Source organism: Engraulis encrasicolus, chromosome 21, assembly GCF_034702125.1.
Source record: "Engraulis encrasicolus isolate BLACKSEA-1 chromosome 21, IST_EnEncr_1.0, whole genome shotgun sequence".
Classification (NCBI taxonomy): Eukaryota; Metazoa; Chordata; class Actinopteri; order Clupeiformes; family Engraulidae; genus Engraulis; species Engraulis encrasicolus.
In genome coordinates, this window is record NC_085877.1 from 11,611,619 (window position 1) to 11,626,371 (window position 14,753).

Sequence of the window (14,753 nt, forward strand, 5' to 3'; positions counted from 1 at the left end):
AAATTTCCAAATAAATTGACCTGTCTTATCTAAACGAATTAGACAATTCTCAGTCCAATGGTTGCCCTCACCAAAACATGTCAGCCTGATTTAATTGTGTGAGTCATCATATGCAAGTAGTCTACACAATTGTCAAAACAGTCAAGGACATAATATTTTAAGAATTTCTTTACTGTAAACAGTAAATTCATGACACTGTTCAACAGGCCAGATGATATTGTTAAGCTTTACTAGTTTGTAGAAAATAATTTTACAACCGTGTATACTACAGTTTCCTCTGTTATTTGGCTAATTTCTTGACATTTTTTCAAATGGCATTCTGTGGAAGGAATTTAGTTTCGACACACGGGTAAACTGTTTTTGGAGTGATATGAGCAAGTGATGAGGATCCATGGCGTTATGCTGAACCATCCAGTTTATTTTGACAGAATGACTAAATGAATGCAAATGAGCCAAACCAATTGAGAAGGATATATGCCATTTTTATGGTACTGACTATTTATGTGGGAGAAGGTTTAGTGCTGATGCAAGAATGAGCTGTTTTGGGAGGTATATGACATTTTGTTAGTTATCTGAACTGTTGTGCAGAAGTGTAAGAATGTTTAGCCAAATTACCCAAAATTTATAGAAATGTCATCTCGGTTTCAAGAAATTAGCCAAACCAATCGAGAAAAACTGTAAATATGGACACACAAGGCCATTTACACTTTGGCACTGTTGCCCGACTGTAGTTCTGTGCAGCGCCACCAGGGAGCTCCATAGCTAGCTCAATTGTGTGTGTGTGTGTGTGTGTGTGAGGGGGGGGGCAAACTAGGCCAGGGGTTCCCAAAACTGAACAGGACCCCCTGCCATATAGCCCTACCGGTAGATTCCAAGGCCCCCTTTAGGACTACGTGGGTCGTGCCCTTCTATCCACTGTCACTGGTCTAGTACTTTTCCTGTGCACCCCCCACAACCACAGTCCTAGGCCTGTGAGTCAGTGCCCCACTAGGATATATAGGCTAAAATTAACTGATGGGAGTATTGTGTCCCTCAATTTTGGTTTATTTTGGTGAACAGTAGTTATTCAATTTTAAGTCAAGTCGGCTTTGTTGTCAATTTCTTTACATGCACTGGTCATACAAAGAATTTGAAATTACGTTTCTCACTTCCCTTGCAGACATAGACATAGTCTTTAGGTGTGGACATGTGGACATTGTAAGCTTATGTATAGGCTACAATTCGACATAGACAGTAAGCACACATTACACCAAGAGTAGGCCTACCTATACAGTACCCATACAGACATATAAAGTGCAAGACTGGGCAACAGCAGACATACATAGAACGTATATTAAAAGAGGTAGTGTTGTGCGTTTCCAATTATGTCCTATTTTGACGATTCTGACATAGTGATAGGATTGTACAGGTAACTGTAAATACTTGCTGGGCATTGCTGCCTGTCGCACCTCCTCCGGTGCCCATGGGTCATGTGTGTGTGTGTGTGCTTGTTTTTTTTAAGTTAGTTCAGTGTGTGTGTGTGTGTGTGTGTGTGCACTCTTTTAAGTCAGTGCAGTGTGTGTGTGTGTGTGTGTGTGTGCGTTTTGAGTTAGTGCAAGTAGAATGTGCAATCACGATACAGCGTTGTGGGTGGGATTTATCAATGTGTGTATGTTGTATCTGTGTGTATGTGTGTGTGTGTTGTATCTGTGTGTGTGTGTGTGTGTGTGTGTTTGTTTTGAGTTAGTGCAAGTAGAATGTGCAATCACAATACACTGTTGATTATCTAATTTCTTCAATAATTTATTTTAATATTCCCTACCAACTTTCCGCGGCCCCCCTAGCATACCCTCCCAGGGGTCCCCGGCCCCCACTTTGAAAACCACCGAACTAGGCTACTGCTGGTTTACAAATGAAGGGTTTATTTGCAAAACGGTGTGTCTCCATTTTTTGACTTGTGCATTTTATTATTGGAAATGACTGTTCAGAGGTCATATCACCCATGTGTGAATTCTTGCCATTCAAATATTTTGAGAACATACTTTTTTGAGCTATATAAAATGCATTTTGCAATGCATTTCAATGGAATGTCCAATACAAAAATGTCAATTTCCCAACATTCTATAAAATGGAGATACACCGTTTTGCAAATAAAGCCTTCAAATAAAGAATAGCCTATTCTAAATCAGCAGGGTGCTTCCACTAGAGCCTAAATGTTAGGGCCCATGAGAGAGGGCCCAGAACTGTAAGTTATTGTTAAGGCGGCCACCAATTGACAACAAACACTAACATCATCATGACTAGTAGCTCCCCTGTACAGATAGGGAATTTGTATTGAAATGTCATTTCTACAGTTGCTCTACTTAAAAAAAAAAAAAAAAAAAAAACTATTAAGGCCTGTTGTGTTTCATTATGAAACTGGACAGCCATTGATACCGCCTAACCCTCCAGCCACCTTGAGAATAACTAATGTTCTTTGGGAAACACTGCAAAGTTAACAACGTCAATTACCCAGATCATAAAGAAAGAGTTGCTATAGAGATGCACACATCAGCGTTTGTGTTTATGTTCTTTTGTTTTGTAGCCCAATGTGACATTCTGCTTCATGTAGCAGGGACACTTGTTTTGAGTCAGGAATGCTACAGAAATGGCATCTTTGTTTTTCATTCCGAGACACTCAGTCCCGTTTTTGGTGTTTTGTTCATTATGTTTCCATATCACTTATTCGGTACAGCTAACAGGGTGTGACAGTCATTCTTCTTCTTAGTGGGCACCATGCCATGTGAAATGACTGGCTGAGTTCATTGGCGCGGCAAGAAGCATTCCCTCTACAAACTAAACCATGCACGCCCTCATATAAAAACATTCCTTTTTTATATTTATTTATTTAGTTAACCTAAGTTTTGTCATGTGTGTTTGAGTGTGTATGTATGTGTGTGTGCGCCTGTGCGTGTGTGCGTGTGTGTGTGTGTGTGTGCGCGCGCGCGCGGGCGCACGCACGCATGTTCGTGTGCATCTGTGTGTGTGTGTGTGTTTCCTCAGCTGATCTGTTGGCTGATGTCATATTATTGACATAGATTGCCTTTTACTGCAGCCGGTGGATTACTGATTGATAAAAGTTACCTCAGTGTGTAGAAGGGTTATTGATCTGACCTCATCACATTCTGTACCAGCAAGGCCTCCCTTTCTCTGGTAGCCACCCCACACACACACACAGGGCCGCTGACAGCTTTTTCTGGGCCCAGGACAAAGTCATCTGAAAGGGCCCCCTAGCCAATACATACAATGTAATGGGGACCCCCTATCTCCCTAGGCCTGGGACAACATACCCCTTTGTCCTCCCCTGTCGGCGGGCTTGCACACACACACACACACACACACACACACACACACACACACACACACACACACACACACACACACACACACACACAAACACACACACACACGAGGGAGAGAGGGAAAGAACACAAAAACACCTAAAATTAAACCTGAAAAGTAAAATGTAACGCTAGCATCTACATTTTGTTTTACCAAAAAAAAAGCGAAATAAGTAAAGAAAACTCAAGAACGTTTTCTTGCTCAACCCGCTGACACCTTCTGCCCCGGCATGACCCGATGTTCCTTGTTCCCTTGCGAAATATTTCTTCTTGCTCAATGTGTGGTACGTATAGCCCAAACCAGGTCAGACGTGATCTGCTAACGACAACCTGAGGACTCGGATGAGCTCTGTAAAAAAGTTGGCAGTCTATGTGGCCTGCTCTCATTACTGTCATGTAAACTAAGTTACAAAGCCAAAATGCAGTAACTACATATTATGTCAAACTTGAAATGGTCTTCATTACACCTCCTTTATCTTCTGACACGAATGTATCCCGCTTCAGAGACGTTGCTATATTACATTTGCAGTAACTACAGTAGCCCCTTAATGCGCGCCGTACCTCCAGTGGCACGCTGTAATAGTCATTGAAATGTACCTACCATAGCACTACAATACTATGACACAACACAGGCCCTTTAGGAATGCACCACGACTTGGTCATTACCATACTGGTAACAACAAATGTATAAAGCCGCATCTTAAGGGGATATCCAACCTAATAGGCCTACCAAGGCTTTCAATGTATTTTTTCCTCAGTTTCAAAGTTGGCATAGTTATTTCACTTTGCCTTTGCAGGGCTATAGAGTCACTTTTTTCCCATTCTATGTGCATGCCATGGAACTTCCAAGGTGTTTCTTGCTTGATCGTGCAAGGAGGAGTGATCATGGTGCAGTCACAAAAGCGTGGAACAAAATGCCTCCTACTGTAGTAGACAGTATCAGTTAATCAGTTTATGGACCCGTTGACACCAGGTCAGTGTGCTCTTGTAGGTTAAAGATTATTTTGAAAGAACATGTAATTTACAGCATGTCAAACATTTACAGCATGCCAAGTCAGAAGGAGTCTTGTGGCCACTGTGTAAAATTTGACATACTTATCTAACATAGTAGGCTGTAAGTAATGTAAGATGTCTTTTTATTTTGATCTACTTTATATGTAACTATGTATATTGATTAAGGAGATGTTGATTGAAGTTGGAGATGGACGGACCCCTGTTATATTTAAGTTACAAATCAAGTAACTGCCAATAGCTGCATACAATCACATACTGCACAGTAATCGGCACTGCAGCACTGCTGCACACTGGTTGCACAGTGGTTCCCAAACTGGGGGTCAGGCCCCCTAAGGACCTAAGGAGGTCGCGGAGAGAGGGGACTGTTGGCATAAAACTTTCAGTATGCTTTTATAACCTTTCAATACATTGTTAGAGACAATATTCACCTCAATGTGTAATAAATGCCTTTATCTTACCTGTGACTTACAAAAATATTGTTAGGTCCAAAACGGGGTCCAGACAGAAAAGGTTTGGGAACTACTGTACTACACAAAGCATATCCAGTATAGTATCCAATCCAATGTACGTAGGTGGACAGACGACACAATTATTGCACCACCACAATTGCAACTATGGCTCATATTTTCAATACTGTGTCTCTTCTATCAATGCCATATGGTATACTGTAGTCAGTTTTGTGTTGTTTGTTTTATCATATTTGCGGTCAAAGCAGCCGACACTAGATACATTGTATTTTTGAAAATATCTGTTATGTTGCTGTAAGTGGAAAAGTATTGACCTGTTCCCTATTTTAAAAAATGCTGAGCTTGCAAAGAGGACAGTGCTGATGCGGTACAAAATCCAACTGAAAACAAGAAGACAGTGCTTCCATCTTCCTGAATTTGCACTCAGGTTGTTGTATAACTTTTCTGTGTACAGAGCTTGGACCTGGTTCTGGTGGTGTGGTTTCCTCTGTAGTTCTCAGGGTTGGGGGTTAGGGGTGGTGTTTATCACTTCACAAATAAAAGCTGCGTAGTCTATGCAGAGCACTCCCATCCTGTCCCGTCCTGTCCCCCCACCCTAGTTCTAGCCCTCCATGTCAATTCCCATTTAGGGAGATGAGAAAAGAGCCAGAAACAAGCCAAGCCTCCAACACCAGGTTGCACAACCGCTAGAAAATGCATAAAACAGAGAAACACTCATCAACACTTCAAAAGGTTGCACCTGTATTGTAACACATGCATGATAACTGATGTTTCATCTTTCAAAGTCACTGAAAAAAAACATTGAGGCATTGCAAAAGGGAAAAAAAAGAGAAATTAACTTCCCTAAAAAATTGTGCGCAGCCTCCAGGTTGAACTTTGTCCCCCATTCCGAGGAGAAAAACAAGCAGGGTATAAATAGGGGGGGCTGCGCGGGAGAGGAATGTTTTTGTGGAGAGTAGAGGGAGAGACCAGCTCTGAAGACCTGACTTGTTCAACGCAGTAAGTCAGCCCACAGATCTCTTTCTTTTGTTCCACTTTTCTTTGTGTTGTTCTGTTTTAGCCCCACGGCTCACACACGGATCATGACAGATGTTACTTTGATCATGGCCATTGGATTAACCCGGGACAAGTACTGGGTTTTTTTTAAACCAGGGGGGAAAAACACTGCAAAAAGATGTAAACATAGTTTGAAAGCTTGTTCAGACTCTTTAAAATAGCTTGTCTGCAGACATACTGGCACTGAAAGATTGATTATAAATGCATGCATGTGCTGGACTGAATTTATGATATGTTTGTTATCAGAATTTTATCTAGAGTGTTTATATTGCTATTCAAATTAATTTGGTCTGCAGACCTAAAGCAATTATGAGATAAAGAGATAGATAGATAGATAGATAGATAGATAGATAGATAGATAGTTTGCTTATTTTTTGCATCTACGGTTTTGTGCAGCTGCAACGTTGTTCATATTCTTGCCTGTCGTGGTGTTGCACAATCTCTTCTTCCTCAAGGCGTAGGCTATGGTTTTCATTTGCCATTTTAAGTTCACATTCTCATGTTTTGCTCCCCAAAACACCCAAGCAAAAGCCCCTTGTCTCTTTTGGATATATTTTTTGTCAAAATCATCCAGTATTGTTCTGTCTTCCTGCACGCTCTGTTATTTTACAACCTCCCCACACCCACACACCCTCACTCCCACCTCCTGTTTTTGTCCCTTTGTCCAGCAGCTTGACAGATAGCCAGTATTGTTTTCCTGCACGAACACCTACTTTGATTTTGTCTTTTTGTCCAGCAGCAAGACAGATATCCTGTACTGTTTTATTTGTTTCATGACTGGCCCTCCAGAGGAGGTTAGGCAGGGTATTGCTTTTCTGTCAGTCTGCGTCTATTTGTCTGCTCGCAGTGCTTTGCGCCGTCTCCAGGGGGCACCAAACACACAACATCACACGTGTATCCAGCGCTGGGTAGAGCAGGAGGCCAGGTTTCCATCTCTCATTGCTGTTGTTTTTGTCTGTTTTGTCCAGCAGCATGGCCAATATCCAGCACTGTTTTGTCTCTCTTCATGTACATTTGTTTCTGTGTCGTTTGTCTTGCAGTGTGACCAGTCCAGTGTTGGCCAGGGGGCCAAGTTCATGTTGTCTTCTCTGATTACTCTTGTTTTTTGTCCAGCAGCACATTGCATATCCAGTACTCTTTTATCTTCCTGCATGATATGAACATTTGTTTTGTGTCTGTGTGTGTTGTTGTTGTCCAGCAGCGCGACCAGGGAGGAGTGAGGTGAGGAGCCAGGCTGGCCATGTGGTGGAGGGGCCTGGTGCTGGGCTTGGCCCTCTGCCTGCTGCCCGAGGGCGGCAGGGGGGAGGCCGATGGCTCGGGGGCGTCCCGCTGTAAGCCGGCGCCCACGTGGAAGATTGGCGACCTGGAGCCCATGAAGCAGGTCGCCGGCAGGGTCACGGTGGTGGCCCTGCTCCAGGCCAGCTGATCCTTCTGCCTGGTGCAGGCGTCCAAGTAAGGGGCCTTTTATTTAACTGCTGAATTAAAACAGAGAGGGACATAGTGATGTGATGTTTGGTGAAATCATATTATTATTATATAATATGCCAGCTGATCCTTCTGCCCGGTGCAGGCTTCTAAGTAAGGGGCTGTTTACATTACATTAGAAAATTTAGAGTAGGGATGCCAAACGTAGGCACGATGGCCAAATCTGGCCTGCTGAGTAGTTTTATTAACCCCCTGAGATCATTTCAAATGTTTATTAGAGTTGGCCCACATACACCATTATTGGACTCCAACCATTCATCTAGCAGTGGCTGTCAGGCCCTGGAGATGATACTGGTCGGGAGGGTGGTGAAGCTGTGGCCAAATAGTTTAGGTCAGGGCTCTCAAGAGTCAGTTTCAAATATTCAGAAGGTGCTTGGCCTCCAGAGGTAAGGACTCACTCTTCGGATCTTGAGATCTTCAGATAATGGTTATAGACTTTAGACATTAGCCATGCCATCAGAGGTTTACAGGTTAAAGTCTTTTACCAGGAGAAAAAATATTGGGGTGGATTGGGGTAGAACATCAGTTTTTAGTGGGTCAGATTTTGTATAATGTAGGTTTATATACTTTAAGATCCTCCTGGAAAAAGCCATGTGGATGTTTGATCTCCATGCATGTTTGAGCATGCAGGTTGTCAGCTAAATCTCAGTAGATTCTTAAGTAAGAAATCCAATGTTGTGTTGTCATGCATGTTTGAACTTGTTCTTGGGAGACTGCAGGTTGGGGTTAGAACATCAGTTATTTGGAGGTCAGCATAATGCATGTTGTTCCCACAAAGATCTCTATTTTTATGTGTGTGCTTTTGTGGGACAGACTGGATGGGCTGCTACTAAAGTTGGAGAGGATGGTCTTTGAGACCTTCATGGACCTTCATGGACCTTCATGCATGTTTGTACTTGTGTGTTTTTGTGGGACATACTGGATCAGCTACACTTGCTGTTGAAGAGGGAGAAATCCATATGATCCAAATGATGTTCAACCTTCATGCATGTTTGTACTTGTGTGTTTTTGTGGGGTAGACTGGACGGGCTGCGCCTGAAGTTGGAGAGTCAGGGCCTGAAAGACATCGCCTACATGGTGGTGAACGACAAGGTAGAGCATGCTCGCCGACTCCACCACAAGCTGGCAGAGAAGCTGTCGGAGCACATCCCCCTCTACGCCCAGAGTGCCGACGACCCCCAGGACGTCTGGCAGATCCTGAACGGCGAGAAGGATGACTTCTTGATTTACGACAGGTAGGAGTTTTTTCATTTTTTTACCCCCTGAATGTGCTAGGCCAGAGGCATGTTCTGGCTCTGTTCTCCATTTGATCTTTGTTTTCACAATAACTTTTGAATGGGTGGAAGGATTTTCACCAAACATTGTGTGCTCTCTATGATACATTGTGTGCTCTTTAACACTCTATGATGATAATAATTGGAGGCGAAGCCTTTTAAGATGGGAGACGACCATCTTGATGACTACAGTGACCACCAATGCATCAGAACCAACGCTTTGAGCTCCACCTACTGTCATCATTTTAAAGATATTTTAATTGAGGCGTCAATCCCACCTTTGACTTGAGCAGTTCTCAATAATATTTTTTTTTCTCATGCACCTCTAAATTATACAATTTCTTATGTATACAATTATACACAAGAAAAATGTCAGGTTTACCTGTACACTATGTAAGATTGTGAAAATTGATATCTTAGTAGTGACATTCTATGCATCTTCTTTGCATAAATCCTGTAAAGCAAGCTTGGTTTCGCTGGTTTCACCAACAGATGTGGACGTCTCACCACCCACTTATCGCTTCCATATTCCATCCTGTCAATGCCCCACATCGAGGAGGCCATCAGAAAGACCTACTGCAAGAAGAGCTGTGGAAGCTGTGCTGCAGAGGTGGGTAATGTTGTTATGTTGTTTATTATGTTGCCTACACTCAGTGGTTTAATTTTATGGAACTCCCACACGCTGGAAAGCTGCAGAAAATGTACCGTATAATTCCTATCTCTCCACTCTCATACTCTCATTCAAAGTAGTATTAAAAACAAAAACAATTGTTATTGCAAACGTCATTGGCCAGGTAAGAGACATTTCAGAGACATTACTTGAACTAATTGTTCATGAGAGCTGAATGTGTTAATGTCCATATGGCTACATCTTTTGGCCTGTCTGTCTGCCTGTGTGCCTGCCTGTCTGTCTGTATATGTTTATCTGTTTGTTTGTCTGTCTGAGTGTTTATCTGTTTATCTGTTTGTCTGTTTGCCAGCGTGCCTGCCTGTCTATCTGTATGTTTATCTGTTTGTCCGCCCGCAGTATTTAGGGTCATCTGCAGGGGGCACCAAGCACCCAACATCACATCATGTGCATGTAGTGTTGGCCAGGGGGTCAGATAGCAATGTCTGAGATCCCTTGTTTTTAATATGTTTTTTTCTTTATGCTCCTCTTTTTTGCAGGACAAATTATCACTGGAGGAGTGTGACAAAGCACATTCTCCGGGCACATCTGCAGGGGGCCATCATTCCCACGGCCATGCCGGCCACATCCCCAGCTTTGGCCACCACATCCCCAACTTTGGCCACCACATCCCCAACTTCGGGGAGCACATCCCCAGCTTCGGCCACGGCTTCGGGCCCGTTCCCAACCCGGGCCGGGACGAGGGCCTGAATCTCCCGGCGGGTGGCTGCGAGGCGTCGCCCTCCTGGAAGATCGGCGAGCTGGAGCCCATGAAGGAGGCGGCAGGCAGGGTCACGGTGGTGGCTCTGCTGCAGGCCAGCTGACACTTCTGCCTGGTGCAGGCGTCCAAGTAAGGGGCATCTTAATCAACTACTTCATTAAAGCAGAGATGGATACCCCCTTTTAATGTGACACAATGATGTGGATTTTTGGTGATATCGTATTATTATTATTATATAATATGCCAGCTGACACTTCTGCCTGGTGCAGGCGTCCAAGTAAGGGGGGTTTCTTTACATTACATTACATAATTTAGATGTCAAGAGAGTTTTTCCTCACTCCTGTTGCCAAGGACCACATCTGCGTGCCCTAATCCTTCTGATTATATGGCACTCGTTTTTTTGGTCTAAACATTCTGATACCTGTTAATTTTACAACATTTTATAGTGTTTTATTATTGCTCAGCACATTTTGTCCCCAACATTTGCCTTTTACTTCTCTTCTTTATTAGTCAGCTATATTCTATTTATTTAATTCAGTTTGGGAACCACTGCTTATAATCCATGATGTTAATCCACCAACTGTCTTGGTTGCACCAGACTGGACGGGCTGCGCCTGAAGTTGGAGAAGCAGGGCCTGAAGAACATCACCTACATGGTGGTGAACGACAAGGCGGAGCATGCCAGGAGACAACACCACAAGCTGGCAGAGAAGCTGTCGGAGCACATCCCCCTCTACGCACAGAGCGCCGACGACCCCCAGGACATCTGGAAGATCCTCAACGGCGAGAAGGATGACTTCTTGATTTACGACAGGTAGGAGTTGGTACATTAAAAAAAAAGACCTTGTTTCTCAACTTTTCATTTTTTTCTACCTATTAATTTATAAATCGCTATTTTCTTAACGAAAATAATTATTTCAACATTAACGTTGGTTATTAAAAAAATTATCATACACATATACTCATGGAGACCGACCAGTAGTACTGATTTATATTTTACAATGAATAAATAACGAATATATATATAAATAATAATAGTAAAAGGTGAAAATTAATCACAAATTCGCAGAATTGTTTGTTTTGTAATGAATGCATACACAATATTAAAGGTGTGTATAGTAAGCAAAAAATGAAAGCTGGTGCAGCACATATGTCTTCTTTTCATATTTATTCACAGGTGTAGACTAACGATGTGTGCAGAATAACAACACTTATACTGAAGTCTTTAATCTAAGTTTATACCTTCTGGTCTCTTTCTTACAGATGTGGACGTCGAACATACCACATATCCCTTCCCTACTCGATCCTCACAACACCCTACATCGAGGATGCCATCAGACAGACATACTGCAACACCACCTGTGGAAACTGCTCCCTGGAGGTACAGTATTTGCTTTTTTAAAAACAAATCTCAATACCCAAACACTGGGGCAGGCATGGCCTAGTGGTTGAGGAGGTTGACCTTAGATCAAAGAGTTGCAGGTTCGAATCCCACCCTTCCACTCCCTATCTCTCTCGATGCTCACTGCTCCAGGGACTGTAACTAATACCCTGTACCTAAAATAACCCACCCACCCTTAACTCCTCTTACCCTAGGATAGAAAACATTCCTGCATAGCAATATCATACAATAATTGGTAATACTATTATCATTCAAGTCCAGCCTACCAACTCAACTCAGCTTACCAACTCAAAATTTAACCTTGGCTTACCTAGGTGTAGTGTATGTGTACTGTTTATGTCTAATTGTCTATGTTCACACCTATGTCCACACCTAAAGTCCATGTCTGCATGGGAAAGTAAGAAACGTAATTTCAATTCTTTGTATGACCAGTGCATGTAAAGAAATTGACAATAAAACCGACTTGACTTGACTTGACTTACCTACTTACTCACCGTATGTCCGCTTCCGTGCAGGCTGACATGTCCCTGGAGGAGTGCGAGAATCCACCCGAGACGGTGACCGACAAACCAAACCACGGTCATGGCCACCACCATCACGACCATCACAGCCACCACGGCCACGGTGGAGGTCACGGTAACCACGGTGGAGGTCACAGTAACCATGGTGGCGGAGGCCACGGTAGCCATGACCACAGTAGCCACGGCGGTGGCGATGGTCACAACACCGCTCGCGGCCGCAGCTACGGCCCGCCCCCATCCAGCGAGGGCCAGAATCACAACCAGGGTCACGGTGCTCACGGTGGTCACGGTGGTCACGGTGGCGGCCAGCAACAACAGCAGCAGCCGTCTTACGACCAATATCGTCAGCAGTACGACCCCAGCCAGCGTCAGGGTGGTGGTGGTAGCAGCCATGGTGGTGGAGGTAGCAGCCATGGTGGTGGTGGTGGTAGCAACTACCAGCAGTATTACCAGCAGTACTGGCAGCCTGGAGGCTCGAGCCACCAGGGGCAGGGCCAGGTGCAGGTCCCCGTGGAGCTGGATTTTGGTCTGAGGTTCGGTCAGGGCCAGGGCCAGGGTCAGGTGAGGCATGTGAGGGAGGCCAGGCAGGTGGAGGAGAGTGAGGGAGGTGATGGTGGTGGTGGTGGTGGTGGGGCAACGTTTGATCTGCTCAAGCAGCTGAAGCAGCTCAGGCAGCCGCGGCAGCCGTGAGTGGAGCCCCAGCAGGCGCCCAGGTGACGCTCGCGTCACAGCTGAGAGTGGCCCGACGCGGCCGACCAGAGCCTGCAGGTGGCCGGCTGATGCTGACACTGACGGCAGCTGCTGGAGGGCGAGAGCGAGGGTCTCTGACGCTGTGACGAGGCGTTGCCCGCCTCATGTAGGTGACAGAGCGCCAGCCCCAGTGGCGGTGGCAGCGATGACAACACGATCAGGGAGACCTGACAGTGACGTCCGCTGCCCCGGCTCTGACGGCACCCCCAGCAGCCGCCGAGGCAGTCCAGCTGATCCTGAACCCAGACGGGCGCCTCCACCACCTGAACATGACAGGACCAGATCTAAGCAGGCGGCCATTTTTTTGGTGTTGCAGCCATTTTGGTGTACGTACAGCCATGTTGGTACAGTACGGTCGGCCATTTTGGTACAGTGCTGCTGCCATTATTGGTGTACGGTACAGCCATTTTGGTTCCACCATGTGTGGCAGTGCTGTGATGATCTGTCTCCTGGTCTTCGTTGCTGGTGGCTTGGAGGTGCCTCTCTCATCCTGGCTAGTAACATCTTTGCCGAGAAGTATTACCCAGACACTGCGGCAAACAACAGAACTGACCACCATTGCATGTTAGTCAAATCTGGCTTATTAAAAAAAGGCAAAATAGAAATTAAATTATGAAAATGAAATTGTGTTTTTACGGGATTCAATCATGATATACAGTTCTTTTACCAGAGGTTGCAGCATTTTTTGACATTAACAATTCCCCTTAAAATACAAACAGTCCAGAAATAGAAGAAATAATACAATCGGTATGGGATTTAATGAAGATGCTTTGACAGAGGTTGTGGAAAATTACCGGTTCCCCTAAAAATGCATACAGGAAATTGTGACATTCCATTGATATTTAATAGGAAGCCCTAAAGCCTAAAGACACAGAATTTAGCCCTGCAAAAAAAAAGAGACATAAAAAATGGCATTTTCAGAACATGTCCATGGTGGTTTTCTTTGGTGCTTGCCTCAGTGTTGGAGTGACTGGGGTATTATGAAGATGCCATTTCACCCCCAAAATACTCTTTATTTCAATAATGAAGTCAGGCACAAAAACTATGCGCTAGTGGTGTTTGGCGGATGCTATGCAACATAGAGTGGGGGAGAGATGACATCAGACATAATACCTTCAGAGTTAACAAGACAGAATGGTATTGTTTTTTTTTGTTTGGTTGTTTTTGTTTTTGCTAAAAAGTAGTTAGAATCAGGTTTTAGTGGTCTAGTGAGTAGTCCTTTTTTGGATTGTAGTAAAATAAGAGAAAGCTCTCTCTCTCTCTCTCTCTCTCTCTCTCTCTCTCTCTCTCTCTCTCTCTCTCTCTCTCTCTCTCTCTGAATGCAGAAATGACTAACACACTGATGGACCAAAGGAGCAGCTAAGCTATGCAGTAGCAATATATCTTAACAAGGCACATGCATCAACTGCATACAGAAATTATCCAGCTACAATACACTGTGTTACTTAAATGCTACATTGCACACGAGTTTGTTTTTCAAATGTCACATCTTTTTTTCTTATATGCTTTTTGTGAGTGAGTTATATATGCAAGAACTGTGCACACACAAGGCACATACCCCCAACATCATGAACAAACAGTTATTCTAGTTATGCTTGTGTGAGTGGTTTATGGTATGCAAGAAATGTGCACACACAAAGCACACGGCCCAAAATCGCGCGAAACAAATACAGTATGTTATTCCAGTTTTACTCAAAATGAAATGACCAGACAAAGAGGGAAAATTGAAACGCTAGACAAGAAGATCACAGTTTAGAGGGAAACATTTTGCATACTAAATGATGGTCTCCAGGAAAGAATTTTGCTCTCTGGAAAACCTGATGCCTTGTATGGAAAAATGTGTGAATGGTGACTGTTTGGAAAACTGAAAGATGAAATGCTGGTTTGATGGACTGAGGACACTGGATGAAGCATAATAAATTTAAAAAAAACAGATCGGTAATACAGTGTGTGTTTTCTGTTTTATGATTTCTGTCTGATGAACTTCTAGCAAACGAAAGCTTGCAACACAATCAGTAAAGCCTTGTATTGCACAGA

General features: G+C 43.9%; 1 protein-coding gene across 2 annotated transcripts; it reads left to right on the forward strand.

Annotated features, from left to right (window-relative positions):
- Positions 1-5,735: 5,735 nt before the first annotated feature.
- selenop (selenoprotein P) lies at positions 5,736-14,753 on the forward strand. Of its 2 annotated transcripts, none has more exons than XM_063187595.1 (8): positions 5,736-5,839; positions 7,095-7,348; positions 8,401-8,616; positions 9,148-9,265; positions 9,823-10,172; positions 10,642-10,857; positions 11,307-11,424; positions 11,961-14,753. In XM_063187595.1, exons 2-8 carry the CDS (start codon positions 7,137-7,139, stop codon positions 12,654-12,656), a joined length of 1,926 nt encoding a protein of 641 aa, XP_063043665.1. In that variant the 5' UTR covers positions 5,736-5,839; positions 7,095-7,136; the 3' UTR covers positions 12,657-14,753. The 2 variants fall into 2 exon arrangements, with proteins under 2 accessions (XP_063043665.1, XP_063043666.1); XM_063187596.1 differs by having other exon boundaries at positions 5,747-5,839; positions 7,098-7,348.